Here is a 19,737-nt window from a genome sequence, read left to right as displayed (position 1 = left end):
TAGTTGCTACTTTTACAGGAATAGTTTCATATGTAACATCTTTAGAAGACAATGAAGGTCCATCTATTATTTCTAAATGCACAAGTTTGATTTTCTTAATTAAGAATATATCTTATTTCTTGATAAAGTCTTCATCTATAAAACATGCCAAGGCTCTTAAATCCAACAAGACTAAGTCTTTGTAATTTTTTGATTCTAAATAGATTTCTATTATAAAAAAAAGATAAGATGAGAGAGAATAAGACTTTTACTAGATGTTGTCCATGATTCCAGCCGCATGGTCCTTATTGTAATTAAAACAACTTATTTTTTGATACATTATCTTTTTTGGCAATTGTGCTTTTTATTTTATAATTGCGTTGTTTCTTTGGATAGTATTGAGCAATATGTTTAATTTCTCTATAATATAAGCATAAGCCCTCTTAATGTCGTCAATTCTTTTCATGCTTTGTCAAGGATTTAAAACCTACCATCATTATTTGATTTGTTCTTCTCCAGCCATATCTTTGTTCTTGACGTCTTTCAAATAATCAATTGTCATACGCAATGGCTTGAGCAATAAATTATTCCAAATATTTTATCTTTGGCATTGTCAATAACAAGTCTTTGACATTATTCCTCAATCCATATTAAAATTGATTGATAAGGACTTTGTCATTTCAATCCACGTGGCTAGCAAAGTTTTGAAATTCAGGAGCATATATGATGGCTGACCGTGATCCTTGCTGTAAAGATAAGAGCTTATTTTTTGCTGTTCTTTTTTTATCAATTTTTTGAATGTGGCTGTAAACACTTTTAAGAATGAATTCAAATCATAAAAGTGTTGTGAATCTTTTTCTATTAAAGATATATACCAAAAAAGAGTACTTTCTAATAAAAGTACACCTATAAATCTAACTTGAATAAATCCATCAAGATATTGGAAAGGATGCAACCTTAGATAGAACTTGATTTATTACAAAAACCTTTAAAATTTTGATATTCTTCCATCAAAATTCTGGAGCATACTAATCCTTATCCTTATCATACTTGTAGAAAAAAAATTCCTTGGATTTGGTTATAAAGGTGGTCTTGTTAGGGACATAATCCTTAGAACCTTCTAGAGACAAGTTTTTAGAACCTTCTAGAGACAAGTTTTTAGAACCTTCTAGAGACAAGTTTTTAGAACCTTCTAGAAGCAAGTCTCTGGAACCTTCTAGAAGCTTCTTAGTTGGTAGAAGATATTAGGGACATAGTCCTTAGAACCTTCTAGAGATAAGTTTCTAGAACCTTCTAGAAGCTTCCTAGTTGATAGAAGTTGCTTGAAAAGCTTCCTAAATAGGAGTATATATTGGAATCGAGGTTGAAGAGTTCTTCAGTCTCGACAACACATCTCTTGGAGCTCTAGCTCACCTCTTTGGTGTTGTTCTCATCTGATTAATCTAGTTCTTGCCAGTTCTTCTTGAACTTCTTATTAGATCTCGAGTTGATATTTCTGTGTCCGTGACAGTTTGTTGAGACTGCACTCACCTCAGATATCAAAGCTAGTTTCTTCTTTGTTAGAGTATGGATTACCCCTCTGCTTGGAAGTGTACTAGCATTTTAGAGGTTGCGGATTACCCTCCTCTAAACTGATATTTCTTTTGTTATAATATTGGAGTCTTATTCTTCTTGGAGAGAGTAGATTACCCCTTTTCTTGAAGCTCTTAAGGCATTTTAGAGGTTGCGGAGTACCCTCCTCTAAATCAATATTATCTTCTTGTAAAGTCATTTCTGTCCTTCTCTTAGAATGGCCGGGGGCCAAGACATTAGTATGACGAAAAGTTTGGAGTCCAAGTTGGATGCTATCATGAATGCCCTCGCTACGTTATCGCAAAGAATTGCAGAGATTGAAGGAGTCGTGGCAAGGCTTCATAATGATGGAGCATCTGGGATGGCACAATCTAAGTTGCACCAGCCTCAAACTTTTGTACTTGGAGAAGCAACTTTGCCTCAGGTTCGACAAGCACCGCTGGTTCTACAACATAAGGAGCCTTGAGTTAATCTTCTGAATAAGTTCGATGGTACGCATTCCAAGTTTCGAGGATTTGTCAACCAAATCAGGTTGATAACAGTTTTATAGCCCGAACGCTATCCAACGGAGGAGTCACGTGTTGGGCTTGTTGGAACCTTACTTACAGGACAAGCTATATCATGGTTTGCTCCTTTGTTTGAGAAACGATCGTCCATACTAAACAACTTTGAAACCTTTTTGGAGGCGTTTGCGGAAGCATTTGGTGAACACGACAAGGTTCGATGGCCTACAACAAAGATTCGATCACTACGACAAGGGATGCGCTCTACATCAGTCTATGCATCGGACTTCAGGCAATTAGCATGCGACATCAATTGGGACAAAGAAGCGTTGATGAGTCAATTCTATTGGGGTTTAAGGGACGATGTGAAGAATTTGCTGTTAACTCTTCCTCATCCACAAACGCTGAACAAAGCTATTAGCCAAGCTGTGAAGTGCGATAACCGCCTATTTCAAAGCCGCCAAGACCAACGTTCAAGACAACATATGATTCGCCACGCCCCAACTATGTCAGCAAGCAACGTGAATTCACATTCAGAGGTAGAAGACATGCAAATTGATGTGGTACGTGTCAAATCCCTTACTCTAAAAGAAAAAAAGCGGCGTATGGAAGAAGGTCTATGCTTGTATTGCGGTGAAGAAGGCTACAAAGTTGGAAACTATCCCAAGAAGCAAAATCGGCGTATTGTCAAGACTAGGGGCACATTTATTCAGAAAAACGAGGATGCCCAGCCACAATAGGAACCCTGCGGCTGGACAATGAAATATCGTAACAACAACCAAGTTCCTTTCTTTCCGCTCAACCTGCCCTTTGTTTTACAATCCATTTGCTTATTGGCCCTCAGAAATTGAGAACCTTAGCATTATTAGATTCAGGAGCATCTGCTTGTTTCTCAGACGAAGAATTTGCGAAGTATCATAAGATCCCTTTAGTACAAAAATTCAAACCTGTTCACATTGAGGTCATAGATGGGCGACCTTTATTGTCTGGTAGTATCACCCATGAATCAGAACCTATAGAAGTGACGTTTAAGGGCCATAGTAGTCATATTATTTTCAATATTATTAGAATCCCATCAAATCCTATTATTCTTGATCTTTCCTGGTTGGAAAAGCATAACCCATCCATAGATTGGAAGTTGCGGAAGATGACCTTTCCTATAAAAGCACCCAAGAGCAAGCCTAGTAGAAAATCTCGAATAGAAAAATCCTTATTTATTGAAGCAAGAGCGTTTGTAAGATCGTCCAAGGAAGGCACACTGTTTGTCATTTATGCGGCTCCAACTACCGGGAAGAAGATCTTGACAACAATTATATCGAAGCAATATAAGGATTTTAAAGACGTGTTTCAAAAAAAAAATGCTGACATGCTACTGGAACACAGACCATATGATTGCGCCATAGACTTATAGGAAGGAGCACAACCGCCTTTTGCCCCAATCTACAATCTATCGCAGATGGAGTTGGCAGAATTGCGGAAGTACATCAACGAGAATCTAGCCAAGAACTTCATCCGTCATTCAAAATCGTCAGCTGAAGCACCCATCTTATTTGTGAAGAAGAAAGATGGGTCATTGCGGATGTGCGTAGACTATCGAGGCCTCAACAAGATAACAAAGAAGAATCATTACCTGTTACCCTTGATTTCTGGTGTCTTAGAATAACTTAGACGTGCAAGGATTTTTACAAAAATTGATCTAAGGGGAGCTTACAACCTCGTATGAATCAAGGAAGGAAATGAGTGGAAGACAGCATTCCGTACAAGGTATGGCCATTTTGAGTATAATGTCATGCCCTTTGGTCTTATCAATGCTCTAACGGCCTTTCAACATATGATGAATGATATTTTCCGAGAGTACCTTGACGATTTTGTTGTCATCTATTTGGATGATATTTTGATATTCTCCAAAAATGAGGAAGAGCATGAAAAGCACGTTTGTTTGATCTTGGAGAAACTACACGAGCGAGGACTATATGCCAAATTGAAGAAGTGTTTATTTCACCAAATAGAGATGGAGTTTTTGGGGTTCGTTGCGACTACGGAAGGCTTGAAGATGGACCCCAAGAAGGTGGAAGCAATCATGTCCTGGGAGGTTCCAAAGACGGTGAGAGACGTACAATGCTTTCTTGGCTTTGCCAACTTCTATCGGATCTTCATCAAGAATTACTCTCAAGTTGCTGCTCCAGTCACTCGATTGACATGCAAGGATAAGCTGGAATGGGGACCTCTAGTGGAAAAGGCATTTCAAGACCTAAAAATTACATTTACTATGGCTCTAATCTTGGTACATCCAGACTTTACAAAGGTCTTTTATTTAGAAACTAATGCTTCGGATTTTGCTTTGGGAGCTGTACTTTCAGAAATGGGAGAAGACAAGAAGCTCTATCCGGTTGCATTCTATTCTCGAAAGTTCTTTGCTGCTGAAATCAATTATGAGATCCACGATAAGGAACTTCTTGCTATAATGGATTCTTTCCAAGAATGGCATCATTTTCTTGAAGGAGCTGCACACCCAGTGACCATATACACAGATCACAAGAATTTGGAGTATTTCATGTCGGCTCGAGTTCTAAATCGACGTCAAGCTCGGTGGAGTATGTTGCTATCTAGGTTGGATTTTGTTATCACTTATCAACCTCGAAAGCAGCAAGGACTATCTACTGCCTTATCGAGGAGATTGTATCTTGTACCAAAGGCTGCAGAAGCAACGTTTGATCAACAATGTACGACGTAATTGAAGCCAGAGCAATTTTGGCTTTGCGCTACTATTGTGTCAATTGATGCTGACTTCTTGAATCATGTACGTGCCGTGACCATTAAAGATTCAGTAGCCATTGATATCAAGCAGCGTGCCAATGACGATAAATTCAAGGTGGAGGAAGATCTTTTATACTTTGAAGAGTGGTTGTATATTCCAAAAAGACCAGCACGACTCCGAGTTCTTCAATCTCGCCATGATTTTCTAATTGCGAGACATTTTAGATTCAACAAGACCTTGGAGCTTATTTCTCGAGATTTTTGATGGCTCAAAATGTGGAAGGATGTGAAAGATTTTGTCCTCTCCTGCGACATCTGTTCAAGATCCAAGAATCCTCGGCATCACCCTTATGGACTCCTACAGCCATTACCAATTCCATGTCGACCATGGTCTTCAGTTTCCATAGACTTCATCACGGACCTTCCATCATCGAACTCATTTGACAGCATCTTTGTCGTGATAGATCGGCTTACAAAGATGGCACACTTTATTCCTTGCAAGAAGACATCGTCCAGTGAAGTCACAGCAAGGCTTTTTCTCGATAATGTGTATCAATATCATGGACTACCAGATGATATCATATCAGATCGAGGAACTCAGTTCGTATTAAAGTTTTGGAGATCTCTCTTTGAGATACTGAAGGTGGATATCAAGCTTTCTTCGGCTTTTCATCCTCAAATTGACGGCCAAACGGAACGGGTGAACCAAGTCTTGGAACAATACTTACGATGGAGTATCAACTATTAGCAAGACGATTGGACCACATATCTGACGCTAGCCGAGTTTGTATATAACAACACCCTCCATGTGTCAACTCAATACACACCATTCTTTTCCAACTATGGATATCATCCGAAGCTTGATTTATTGAGTCCGTCAACAAATAACAATCCAGCAGCTGAAGGATTTGCGAAACAACTATCAGAGCTTCAAAATACGTTGAAGCTTCAATTATAATCAGCTGAAGAATCCTACAAGGCATCTGTAGATAGATTTCAGAATCAAGCACCTACTTTCAAAATTGGAGATAAAGCATGGCTTCTTTGACAAAATATCAAGACCAAGCGACTATGTGATAAGTTGGACTATCGAAGATTGGGACCATTTATCATCCAGAAGGAAATCAATCCAATGGCGTACCGTTTGGAATTACCGGCTTCTATAAAGGTACATCCAGTCTTTCATGTTTCTCTGTTAGAGCCTTATCGAGAGTCATCTTTTCCTGCAAGAGTACAATGTCCGCCACCTAGTATTGAGATTGAGAACCACTAGGAATACGAGGTTGAAAAGGTACTGGATTCACGGCGAAGGTGGGACAAGTTGGAGTATCTTGTTCATTGGTGCGGCTACGACATTAATGAGCGAACGTGGGACCTAGCTGTAAATCTCGCCAATGCACCGCAAAAGGTACAAGAGTTTCATCAACAACATCCTCATAAACCTAAGCCATTTCGACGATAGCTTCTTTTTGAAGCTTGCTCACCCAAGAATATAAGAAATGGGGAGAGTACCACCAAAATTCGTACTTGATGTAGTTATTTTCTCCAAGATAAAATAGAATTTTTTCAATAGCCATAGTTTGGTCTTCTGATATGGATAGCCAAGAGATAGATACTATGCCAATCAGATTATCTCAACCGACTAGCTCACGAAGGCGACCCCGAGATGAAGAACCGCCTACACCACAACGACGACGAAGGATACCGAGTAACTGATCACTGGTGATTGTATTTGAGTCCGAGCCTGCTTACGATGGTCAGCTAGAAGGCGTGTTTACAGGACAATTTCATAATGAGGACACGGAAGTTCATGCTTGGTCAGAAGTTGAAGGAGTGGGCTACTACCATTGGCTTCAAGGGCCGATGAACCACTTTCCTCGTGAAAAACAGTTGGAATTCATTGCAGACATTATGCGACAGATCTTCATTTTCTTGCGTTGGTATTGATCAACAACATTGCTTCTCAGAGACCTCGAAGCTAAAGGAGGGGGTGATGTTAGGGACATAATCCTTAGAACCTTCTAGAGACAAGTTTCTAGAACCTTCTAGAAACAAGTCTCTGGAACCTTCTAGAAGCTTCTTAGTTAGTAGAAGATATTAGGAACATAGTCCTTAGAACCTTCTAGAGATAAGTTTCTAGAACCTTCTAGAGATAAGTTTCTAGAACCTTCTAGAGATAAGTTTCTAGAACCTTCTAGAAGCAAGTCTCTAGAACCTTCTAGAAGCTTCCTAGTTGATAGAAGTTGTTTGAGAAGCTTCCTAAATAGGAGTATATATTGGAATCGAGGTTGAAGAGTTCTTCAGTCTCGACAACACATCTCTTGGAGCTCTAGCTCACCTCTTTGGTGTTGTTCTCATCTGATTAATCTAGTTCTTGCCAGTTCTTCTTGAACTTCTTATTAGATCTCGAGTTTATATTTCTGTGTCCGTGACAGGTCTACTTATTTCCTTCAACTATACAACTTCTTGTCGTAGATTTTGAACTTCTTCGATATGTGTAGGTATAATACTTCCATGATTCACATTAAAAATATGTGAGATTTCTATTCTTATAGTATTGACAAGCTCATGAATATTTGCAATAGTTGCAAATCTATTCTTACTTTTGTTGAAAGTAGCTTGTATAATTTTTTCTTCCATAGATGACTCAAACAAATTCAAAAAGTTAAATTAAAAGAGAATAATCTACAACCTCTAATAAAAAAAAAAAATCAACAAAGAGGGATAATCCACTCTCTTTTAGAAAAAAATCAGTGTCAGAAAACAAGATTTTTTGTTTAAAGATAGATAATCTACAACCTTCAAAACACAACAATAGAAGTAGAATAATCCACTCTTTTTTAAAATAAGATAAAAATAACATATTAGTAGTCTTGTCAAAGTATCAAGGATATAAAACTTGAAAAAAGATAATCTTCAATACACTCTTATATCATTGAAAGAAACTATAAAATTACTCAAAGATGATATAACACTGAACTAGAATGGTTATTGCCAAAAACAAGAAGACTCGAAAGTCTTGAAACAAGACTAAAGACTAAAAAGGCATTGACAAGAATAAAGAAGGCTTTATTCTTGCCTCTATATATACTCTTAACTAGGAGCTATGTGGTGATATCCTATAGGACCTCCAAAACATGTTGACTTTGTAAAACATATATCTTAATTTGCAAGGCAAGTTTTCTATATGTGCAGCACATAGTTAGCTTATTTTGCAAGCTATCAATATATGATTAACTTGTTGACCAAGTTTCTAACCCATCAATCAACTTCAAATACATACAAAATCAAACAACATTTATAAAGCTTTTGGAAAGCTTCTCTAAAAGGTCTTATGAAATTTATCTACTTTTACCTATTCCTACCTAATTATATAGATATTTACTAGAATACCTATGTATGTCTATGACATCAAGTTATTTATATGTATGCCACATAGTTAGCTTATTCTAGAAGTTACCAATACATGTAGTACATAGTGTACTTGTTGATAAAGTTTCTAATCTACTAATCAACTACAAATATGTGTAAATCAAAATCATAAAACTTTTAGGAAGTTTCAATAAAAGATATTATAGATTTAATTTATATTACCCTACTTCTATCTAATTATTTAAATTACTATTTAAATAAATATATATATTTATGATACTACCATCTTTAAAATTATTATAAAAAAAATGGAACAAGATTTAAAAGCCTCACAAAGATCCAAAGCTAATTGGATATTTTTAGATATCATGGTGAAGTCAATATTGTAAAAATAATCTTACTAATAAAAAATAAAAAAACCAATATTTTTTACAAGAAGGGAAGCACACATGTTCTATATATGGGTAGTCCGAATTCACAAGATCCACAATGCTAGATTTGAGAGTGACAATTAATCTTTAATTATAGCAATAATTAGGATCATGAACGCCCATAAATGATTCATGTCTAATCAAAAGTAATGTGCCTACCAGATAAAAAAATTTAGTGGTTCCACTACGACTGATGCAGCTCTAAAATGTTATGAGATACTAGTATCAGGCATTTGCAGATTATAACATCAGGTTATCTACAAATAAAAGTTAATTGTCACATGTATTCAATATACCACTCATAATATCCTAGGATACAGCGCTTCATTTCTTGAAGAGAACCGAACGGGAAAAATACCATTAGTTCTTCAGGCTTGTCGGGCTACAGTCTCGACATTACAGCACGATCCGAATGGATTATCATCAATTGGTTTACAAGGCTGAGCCAGAAATACCAAAATAAGTAAGGGATGAATAATTGACCTCAAATTTTACATTTGGACATCGCAAGAAAAAAAATAAAACAAACTGAAAGGCAAAGTTCGAAGTCTTCAGAAAAGACCGCCGACATTTACGGGAAGAACTTCAACTCATAGGCCTCGCCAAGACAATTCTTCAATTGAATTGATGTCCTATAGAACACTCGCCACAAGAAGTGGTAGAAGCCTGCCTAAATGTTGCACACTGCTTGCGCCAATGAGTAATTCACTCAGAAAGATGCTCAGAAATGTAAGTCACATCAATATCAAGCAGTGCACGGAAATAAACAGTTGGGCCTAATGTACAGAGGTCGAAAGAAAGATCAACCTTAAAGAATCAACTGCGATCTGTGGATTATATCTAATACATGCGCTTACGACATGATGCGGCTCCGCAGTGACAAGCCATCTCCACTACTGTCCCGTCCCGCACCACGCTGTCCATCGCGTAACCATAGTCATAGCACAACTCCTGAGGATTCCATGGAACGCAATCAATAAGCTGTCAAACGAGCGTAACAAAGAACGCAATATCGTAGAGATTGTAAGTCTGGGTACAGGGCATATAACGTGAAGAGAAGCAGAGATTATTTTTCTTGAGAAAACGTAACGCACCTCTAATGGATGAATGTTATCTGCCGCAAACATTACAATTCGGGGCATCGTGACATCGTTGTGATGGCTCAACACACATTGGATGAACACATTAGGTTCACAGCTGTGATTAAGAAATCTTGAAACACTTCCATTCTTTCCAGCATCAAGAACATAAGCGGGAGCATCTTGCATCATCAAGTCGTCTTCATCACTAAGCTCCGGCATTACATCGCCAAACCTTTTCTGCAATGCGAGTGAAAGGAATTTAAGGTACTTGGAACTATTATACGGTCTCAAGGTGAATGGCGGGCGTATTAATTCATAATGGTATCCATTCGCATCATGTACAGACTCATTCTCTCTCTTTCTTTTCATTTTTATTTCTCCTCACAAGAGCTTAATCATATCCGCATTCTGGATTGGAAGGACCAATCTCAAGCTGTGCAAATTTTACACACACAATATAGGTACAATTTTGGTATCCAAATGCACATCGTCTGGCAAGTATCTAGGAAATATTGATTAAATACCTGGCGCCCTTCCATGCCTTGCATAGTTTGAAGTAGATCGAGCTCAAAAATATAACTGTTATCCAGCATACTTTCCAAGTTCTCATCATTCCGTCTCAAAGTACCGAAGTACTCGCAGATTGGTGCTCCCGCTGGAATAAAATCCCATGATCGGCAAGCCCACCCCTTTGAAACAGTTTTGTACACCTGCACAACTCAAGCCCATTGAAAGCTCTACTTAGCAGGCTGCCTAAATTCAGACCATGTAAAAGCTTACGATACCACTATTTTCTGTGTACAGAGTAGGCCTGATACTAAAAAGGAAAAACCATCTTCGATACGAAACATGGTAAGTGTTTGCATTACGACAGCACTGAAAGTATCCACACCTCAAGCCTATATTGAAGCCCCACTTGAGATGTTCGATTCAAGCATTCAGGGCCACAACCACACCCAGGGCCACACTCAAAAACAACATCCATGGGTTTCACCAGCCTGTAAATCCCAAGCATCCACGATGTCAGATGAAACTTGCAGTGTACATGTGCAAATACAAGTTCATAAATTTGACTAAGATGTTTACATATCCTGTACATTCATTCTGCTGGACACCTAAATGGATCCCGAATTTTTTTGACATCTAATCCTTGTGTAAAACAGAAGGCGGAATTTTTGACATCCTGATTAACCTAGTAGTTACCTAACTTCCATTCTTGGTTATTACTGGGGCACCAAAAAACTGGTGAAAGTCTTGATACAGACTGCCTTGATCGCGAAGACATGACCAAGACTATGCAACATACGAACAAAAACTTCTGTTTGTATGCGGGGCTGGATAGTGGAAGCCTTATCATGATATTTGAACATAATACAGGAAGTGTAAATCAAACGGCATACCTTCCGCCATGATTGAAAACATAAGGGAAGGACATTCCATTCTTGCGAGCACAAGCACAGTCCTTCTCTTCTGTACAGGCGCCCCTGCAACTGCAGCCTTTAGAAGGGGGAGGTCTTGCAATGTCGTCTGGTACTACGGTCTTCGTGATGTACGTGTAATCTGGTAAATTCAACCATGTCAGGTGCACTTGCTAACAACTAGGGTCTACAGAGAACTGTTAGCAGGATGTACCCCAAATCGGAGGGCTTGAACAAAGGTCCTGGGAAAAGAGGATTGCAGTTTTGATACTCCGTTATCATTAAGAGTCAGCGTACTGAAACGAGTTTGTGATCGAAATTCCACGAAAACATAGAAACCCCACAACCAAGGTTCCGCATGTAGCCAAAAGAAACGGGAACGCACAAACCTGTAGGAGGAACTGGAGGATCATCGACTGTGTTAGAAGCGGGCACTGGTATGCGCTCCTGCCCATTCGAGATGTCTTTACACACCAATCTGCACAAGTACAAGGTTTTAGATTCATGAACTATCAATTAAGGATGAAGGAATTAGTGTTACACCTGCATAATTTCTAGAGTCAGCTATAGAATTGAAGTACAGAACGTCTGAAAAGGAGGAGAGTGAGAGAGTAGCACCCTCGCAGTTCTGAAACGTTGTCTGGTGCTTTCCCTCTAGCAAAATGAACCTGCAACCATAAGAACAAAACCAGGCTATTACAACCCAGGGGTAATCTAACCGGCAACAGATTAAGAGTCTTGAAATAGTGATAATACTGCAAGGGGCAATGTTGTTCGGGCAACTACTGAGAATTTCCGGTTCACAATGAAAAGGAGGAGATAAACAACGCCAACAACTGCATATACTAACTATTAAAGCTCACACCAAAGACCACAGAATTAATGAATTCCACTCGTAGGAAGCAAATATGCACCTGTTTGCTAGTGAGCACTGGCTGCCCAGGCAAACGCCGAAGCTTGTACTTAAACACTGTAAACCCAGAAATCCCCTTTTCAGCCCAGTGACCGTAAACCTGCATTCCGGATCTAAAATTCTCAGCAACGCTTCACAAAACCGTTAAATTTCCAAAAATAGGAGACGCGTCAACAAAATTGAGCCACTCTGAAAACGGCACTCCGGGTTGGAGACCAATAGATTCAGTGCCACCAAAAAAGTGGGAGTATGATCGCGCATCATTGAAGGTCTGGCAAGTGTTAGGAGTGTGCCCTTACGATGAAGACGTAAATCACAATGCATTCTAAGATGGTCCACGGTACAGTTTCCAAATTCCAAATAAACGTGTTTTAATATAGCAAGATAATCCCAAGTCAGTGTAAAGATCAAAGTGGTTCAAACATCTTGATTCCAACGTTCAAAAGCAGAAGACTTACCTCGTACAGTCCATCATAGGTGTAAACCTTGCCAGTGTAACTCATTTTGTCGGCATGACCACGAATGACACGGACAGGTAGTCGGCACTTCATGCTATTCTGTACAACCACATTTTGGGGAATCAATTATCAGTAGAAAAGACGAGGCACTAAACTTCAATTTATTCGAAAGAGTAGCAGAGATATGTTGGCAGAAAGTTAGATATAACCAAGGACATCCTCACATTGCAACCATCCATTGGCAGGAGGAGCAAGTGCCTTTGTGCCTAGGAACCACGTACCTTCAAAGCTAAATTGCCTTTCTCCATCTTTTGGTCTTTGATTTGGCGACGAGTGCTTAAAAGATCGTTTCCTCCTTGCCCAGTGTAAACCATGTCCTCTGAATTGTCAACATCATCTTCATAGCCTCCCGACATAACAATTGAAACAGCAATTGGAAGCTCTACATCGGGCATCTAATGCCATCACAACAACAAAATTAAATCAGAGAAGCTCCAATCCGACCCTAGATTCCAACTCTGAACCTTGCTCGGCACAAAAAGAACTAGGACAGAAAACACATACGTTAACATAAGCACAGTATAAACAAGAAACACGAAGCCAGCAAAATTTTATGACATATCGCCTTGTTCCAAGCTACGCCCACAGAGTGATGAAGCCAAAGCACTACAACCAAAGTCACAACCATACACAGATTGCAGACGAACATCCACGCCCCATACTTAAATCTACTTTTTAACTCGAAGACGCCGCTTGCTTCACTATCAAGAATTTCATAGGTGAAAATAATAATCGGTGCAAATGTACATCTTTGAGATCGTTGCAAGTCAGTAAATACGAAGCACATTTGTTTGCCTAAACTGACAACCAAGTGTTCATTTAAAAAGGAACAGTTCTCAATGAACGTATTATAAGAAGCGGAAAATCGGAAGTGCTAACTGTATAAAGCCTTACTCTGCCTTTGGCAACTCCAATGTAGTCGATTCCATTGAGCCAATGAGAATGCAGACCTATTATAACCATCTCTGCTCTTGAAAGGAACTGCTGACCCACACTAACACCTGGAGATATACATAACACAGCACGAGTAAGATATTGTGCAAGGCAAGAACTTGGATGAAAGAACTATTCATTCAAAGAATTGCATGAATTTGGAACCTCCTAAGCAACGAAAGTTGAGCTCAGAAAGAGAGTTTGACCTGGAATAGCACCAACTTGTTTCTCGGAATTAAGAGTTGCCTTAAGTTCGATCATCTGTGCATCAAAGACCCAAGCTCAGCTATCTCCTCCTCCTTTCAGATCATCTGATTTGCCAATTGAAACCCCCGGCACTGCTTCCTACGAAGTTCTTGGGTTATGATTAATAATATAGCTAGAATAACAGAGCATTCAGATCCAAGGTGAAGGATCATCACCACTAGGTTGTATATCAAAGTATCTGAAACTCGAAACAACGTCAGATCTCCTTGATCACTCTTAAAAATTGTACTTAAGATACCCTTAACTCTCAAAGAACCAGGTGTATTTCGTAACGAAATCCCCATCCCTGCTGTGTTACCTTGGAAACAGCTTTCAGGTCAGGACGTTTGGAGGGTCTTTTGCCTGTGCCAGACTCTCCTATCTTCATTAGCAGCTCTGAAGCGCGCTTGTCTTCCTCCTGCGAAAGTTGCCAGGGTCAGAGCAATCCATAAATCAGGACAAGACTTTCCTGGGACTTGATGAATATCACGATGCACGCCGCATCCTAACTAATTTGTGATATTGTAGCAACTCAACGCACGGAAAAAGCCATCGATGGAATTGCACACACCTGAATGGCTTCCAGATACATGAAATTGAAAATTCGAATCGTTGCTTTGACTTGCAAAGCATCGCTTAAACTAGTTCTTTCCGCGAGTAGTTGTGCTAATTTATCCGTTCCTGGTATGTTGACCTTCTCCACGACCTCGACAGGATCATCGGTACGCCCATTCTTATCTTCCCCCTCACTATCAACCTTCACGATTGTAGTTACAACTTTCAATTTATCAGCTACGACATCCCCCTTCGCCTGCTTCGACGATTTTTCGTTAACTTTCACCTTTTTTTCTTTCACGCTCACCTTTGCAGCAATTTTCACTCGCTTCCGAACACGCTGCGGACTGGGCGACTCTGAAACTTCTTGCTTCAAAGACTGACGAGAAGCAAGAGTGGCAATGCGCGTGGAGCTCCGCAGAGAAGGGCGTCGCACCGTCCCCGAATGTTTGATGACCTCTACATCATCCAGAGCAACATCAGGTTTCATATCCTCTTCCACGTCACTCCCGCTCTCCTCTAACTTCACAACCTGTTTTCGCCCCCGCTTCTCCACAGGCTGCACTGCACCACCTTCATTCCGCACACGCGACGGATATCGGGAGCTCGGCATCGTAATATAACTAGGCGAATCTACGCATTAATCTTTCCTGAGCTCCAAGCCTCTGCCGCGACTGCCACCTTTACACCCCGCACCTTCACAACTCACACATCGCAAGCCACGGCAAGCACGTATCGTCTTCGAAATGAGTCCCTCTCTCAACTGCGAGAGAAAGTTCAAAAAGTCGCCCCACGGCCAATTATTACACCAAATACCATCCACATACTGAAAACCACAAGTACTTCACTGCAAGTCACCGGAAAACTTCCATTCCAACACACAATGACGCAGAATTTGGTCTCTCGCTCGAAAATCCGCACACAATCAGACACCAGACAAACAGATCCGCATTGGAATCATTCACGCCCCAATCCATAATTCAAGCGGAAGAATGTCGAGAGCGGCCGAAGTTGGCGGAAGTCTGGATTTGGCGCCAAGCGACGACTAGCGCGGGGCCCAAACTTCGTCCGACGAAGGTGGACGACCTTAGTAATTTTCGTCTGGTTTAACTGGTTTGGCAGGGATCCCAGTAGACCGTTAAGAGTAGCATGAGCCCGCCCCTGCTGCCGAAGCTAAATTCAAATACGGCCGGATTACGAGAAGACGCAGAAAGGGGGGGGGAGAGCAAACGGAGGGGCTCTATGACAGTGACGTAGGGCCCGCGTACTTACGGAAGGGTTTGAACTGTGTTCACACCGCTAGTCTACTCGGTAGGTGTCACGAGGATACCTCTCACCCTACTTGCATTTTAAACCTCGTATGAGAGAAGAGTAATTTTTTTTTTCACATGGATGATGTAAGGACCTATTCCTGTCATTTTATCTCTCCTTCGTGTAGCTTTTGAAGATCTCAAAAATTATATTTAAAAAAAAAAATCAAAACATATCAAAACAAAATGTCTTGCAAAGTACAAAATAAATAAATAATGTGATGTGTGTATAAATAGGGAAATGTTAAATCAATCCCACTTGCTGTTATTTCAACCCCACCATTGTAACAAGTAGTAGGTCTTAGTCCCTTGTACTAATCCCCATTCCCATCCTCAGCATGTATCTCCTATCCCAACTTCCCTCCCTCCACTACATGTTCCAATTCTTCCAAACAATAGACTATGTATGTGAGTTTCTTCCAAGGTTGTTGATTATTAGCATATTATATACATCATATTTGACAAAAATGTGCACTTGACAAAGAGATGAGCATGTGGAGAGAAGTCATGATTATCAAGTTGCATGCAATCCTTTCAATATTAGTTTGTAGTTTAAAAGAAATGCATGGAATAAAGACACTTGTGTATTGTATAAGTTTGTTATCATGAGTTTGCAATCTCAGCAATCTTGAACAAAGAACATAAGTGTATACATGAAAGAGCACACAATTCTTACATCATATCTAAAGTCCTCTGCACTTATATATACTAGATTGAAAAAGACTAAGAACTAGAAAGGCGTTGATAAGAATGAAAAAGACTTTACTCTTGCTTCTATATATATTATTTATTAAAAGCTATATGGCAATGTCACATAAGATCTCTAATACATATCCAATTTGCAAGACATGTATCTTAACTTGCAAGACAAGTTTCCTATATGCATGCCATATTATTAACTTATACCACAAGTTATCCACACGTGTGATATATGACTAATTTGTTGGCTAAGATTCTAATCGATCAATCAACTATAAATATGTATAAAGTCAAATATGCATCTATGAAGCTTTTAAGAAGTTATGCCACAAGATAATATCAAATCTTTCTACATTTACCTTCTACCTAGCTCTTCTTATCTAGGTAAATATGTATGTCTATGATAGGGGCCAAGCTTATTTAAAATGTTATACTATAAAGAAAGTTGAATAATTTCAATATAAATTGTTGTTGGAAGAAAAGTGTATATCTTTAAATAAAAATATTGATAATCAAAAGCCTTTGAAGGATTGAATACCTTGTCAAGCACTTTTCTAATAACTAACAGCCTTTGAAGAAATTTATAAACATAGTTTGTTTTTTGAAGGGATTAGATGGAAGATAGAAGTTAAAAAATATTGGCTAAAAATAAAAATAAAAGATGCAAATATATTATTTTTATATATATTTATATATGTATATGAATATGAAATTTAAAAATAGAAAATAAAGATTTTGACAAACATTAAAATATCTTTATTTTATTTTTTTTACATCTCATTCTAAAAAAATAGTTATATTTTATAATGGTGAAATGGGTCTTGAAGTACCATTCATATTTTAGGCACCTTAGTAAAAGAATGATGAAGGAATGAATTATTCATTACATACGTAGAAGATGTCAAATATCATCTTATTTGAAGAAATTGATACCAAAATATATTGGTTTTATATATTTCTTAAGATCTTATCCATATCTAAGATAGTCTTACTTTATTTTATAATGTAAATTTGCTTAAAATATTAATTTTTTATAATTTGATATCTTCAATAATAATTTTTATAAAAAAAATCTAAAAATTCAACATACGGATGAATATTAACCAAAAATCATCATTTATATAAATGGCTTTAGAAAGAAGATATAACTTTTGTAAAAAATAATACTTTTACTTTTAAAATTTAAAGAGTTAATTAAAAATATGCTTTGCATGACTAAAGAAGTTTTTTATTTTAATTAATAGGTATAAGGTTAAAAATAAATGTGATGCTAGTGGTTACTATTGATTTTTTCTCATCATACCATTTTGAAGATTTAAGATTTTTACTTGGGATCTTCTTCGAAAAAATCTCATTATCTTTAGACTACATGAAAAAAAAATTGAAAAATATATTTAATTTTTTTGAACATGTCCAAATTTCTCATTTGTATGAATACTAACTTTATATTTCTATACTTTTCAATGCATGATTTAGATATTAATCCTAAGAGATCTCATAATAAATCTTCTACTATGTAGCTACTCTTAAAATATTGGTAAAAAATCAATTTATTTTTTTATCTATATTATACATCAATAACTAAAACACAAAAGTCTATCCATCCCTCAAGCACACAAGTTGCCAAATATCAAGCATACAAGTTGCCAAATATGAGGCCACAACATTAGATATATTAAATCCATAATGATTAAGATAATAAATAAATAAACAACCTCAAATAATAATCCATGGAAGTAGAGAAGATAAAAAATCTCCTTCAAATATATGTAAAATTATAATGTTTTTTATACTTATGAAATGTGGTATCTAGAAGGCCCTTGTACAAAACAAAAATTCTATATTGTCTTAATTCAAAAGGTGGTTGGTAATTAAATAGTATAATATTATAATATAAATAAGTAATTTATTAGAAATTTCTTATACATACAAGAAACATATGCAAGGACGGCAATCTATAAAAATTGTTGCTATTTTTTATTATGTATTTCTATTATAATATCAATAATTCAAAATATATATTTTAGTTTTTTTAAAATTAATAGAATATTTATAACCAATATAATTATAATTCTCATATATAAGCATGACTTTTGAACTGATTTAAGATCATTAAATTTAGATCCATTGAAACAAAAATCGAATTTGAGTATAATTTATCATGAAGAAAAAACCTATTTTTTAAAGTACTTTCAAAAATATGCATGGTTTATATTTGATGTGTCGATATATAAATACATATGTGATTTTTTTATTGATGTTGATATGTAGATAATACAGGTTGAGATTATTGTGTACAAAAGTTATATGTGTGCAGAGGGATTCATTCATTTGTTGCATGACCATTATATATACTTCACTAAAATGTGATTAATGTTAACATCCTCTACTTCTGGTATAAATGATATTCTTATGATGTAGAGTTTATTACTAATTATCAGTCGAAAGTTTTTAAAATAATGTAGACTTCATGGTAAGTGCAACAAAAAAAACATTAACAAAATTTAAGGGCATATAAACTAAGAGCCAAAACAAGCGTAGAATAATTTCAGGGAAAAAATTTTAGCTTAAAGAATAGAATGGATTGGAAAAATACAAAAGTATTCATCACATAATACTTCAAGCATAAGCACTTTGTGCATAAATTTATCACATAACATAGCAACTGAGTATTTTACTTTTATTTTTATTTGTTAGAGAAATATTCCTAACTACATCATTCATGTACATTAAAGATCATCTTATTTGTTATATATATATATATATATATATATAATTAGGATTTTAATGCATTAATTTAATGGATTGAGTTTTAGCTTACCCAATTTTGGGCTTTGAATTTTACCTCATTCAAGGTCTTCTTTGGTTTTTTCTTCCTGCCTTATTGACTATTTGGTTTTTCTCTACGCATTTAGATTCAAAACAATTGATATTCACACCATTCACAGGTGACTAGAATTAAAGCTCCACCCCTTCATCTTGTTTTTCCTAAAAACATTTTAAAATACAAATTAGACAAGAAAAGAGTTATAGCTCAAAATTGTCTACAAGTGCACTTTACTCCTTGACATGATGTATTGTAGCCTTGGCCTAATAACATCTCATATTTTATACATGGAGTTTATTGCTAAATATTTTTTAGGCAGCTGATTATTCTAAAAATACATCCGAATCAAAGAAACGTATATTGTGGAAGATCTTCATGCTTTTAAATTCCACAATTTTATCTATTTTTATTTAAGTATGAGACAATTAGCATCTTACAGATTTTGATTCTTCTTTTTATTAAGTCATGATCCACTACTCTTGATCTTTGCCAGCATAATTTTCTTCTTAATACAAGTTTTACATTGGAAATAAATCTATCAATAGTTTTGTTTATATAAGCTTCCAAAATCAAGAAACATATAAGTGTTTTGCATAAATAAAAAAAGATATATCTTAGTTTG

At 37.0% G+C, this 19,737-nt stretch overlaps 1 protein-coding gene across 1 annotated transcript; it reads right to left on the bottom strand.

Moving 5' to 3' along the window:
- Window positions 1–9,133: 9,133 nt before the first annotated feature.
- Window positions 9,134–15,268, bottom strand: LOC112289343 (histone-lysine N-methyltransferase, H3 lysine-9 specific SUVH4). Its single transcript, XM_024534494.3, has 14 exons — window positions 14,296–15,268; window positions 14,044–14,142; window positions 13,685–13,739; window positions 13,440–13,546; window positions 12,767–12,940; window positions 12,486–12,584; window positions 12,029–12,127; window positions 11,733–11,782; window positions 11,504–11,592; window positions 11,097–11,256; window positions 10,589–10,694; window positions 10,221–10,406; window positions 9,709–9,933; window positions 9,134–9,565 (listed from the first exon to the last, which is right to left on the bottom strand). The coding sequence occupies exons 1-14, from the start codon at window positions 14,890–14,892 to the stop codon at window positions 9,455–9,457; spliced, it is 2,157 nt and encodes a 718-aa protein (XP_024390262.1). The 5' UTR covers window positions 14,893–15,268; the 3' UTR covers window positions 9,134–9,454.
- Between the last annotated feature and the right edge of the window lie 4,469 nt (window positions 15,269–19,737).

Source organism: Physcomitrium patens, chromosome 12 (genome assembly GCF_059467195.1).
Source record: "Physcomitrium patens ecotype Gransden chromosome 12, ASM5946719v1, whole genome shotgun sequence".
NCBI classification, from domain to species: domain Eukaryota; kingdom Viridiplantae; phylum Streptophyta; class Bryopsida; order Funariales; family Funariaceae; genus Physcomitrium; species Physcomitrium patens.
This window is presented reverse-complemented; position numbering and strand designations above follow the sequence as displayed.

Coding starts and splice junctions, on each gene's coding strand:
- LOC112289343 (XM_024534494.3), bottom strand. CDS start 14,892: ATGCCGAGCTCCCGATATCCGTCGCGTGTGCGGAATGAAGGTGGTGCA. Junction 13,547..13,684: donor ACAAGTTGGTGCTATTCCAG/GTCAAACTCTCT, acceptor GTATATCTCCAG/GTGTTAGTGTGGGTCAGCAG. Junction 9,566..9,708: donor ATAACATTCATCCATTAGAG/GTGCGTTACGTT, acceptor TGGAATCCTCAG/GAGTTGTGCTATGACTATGG.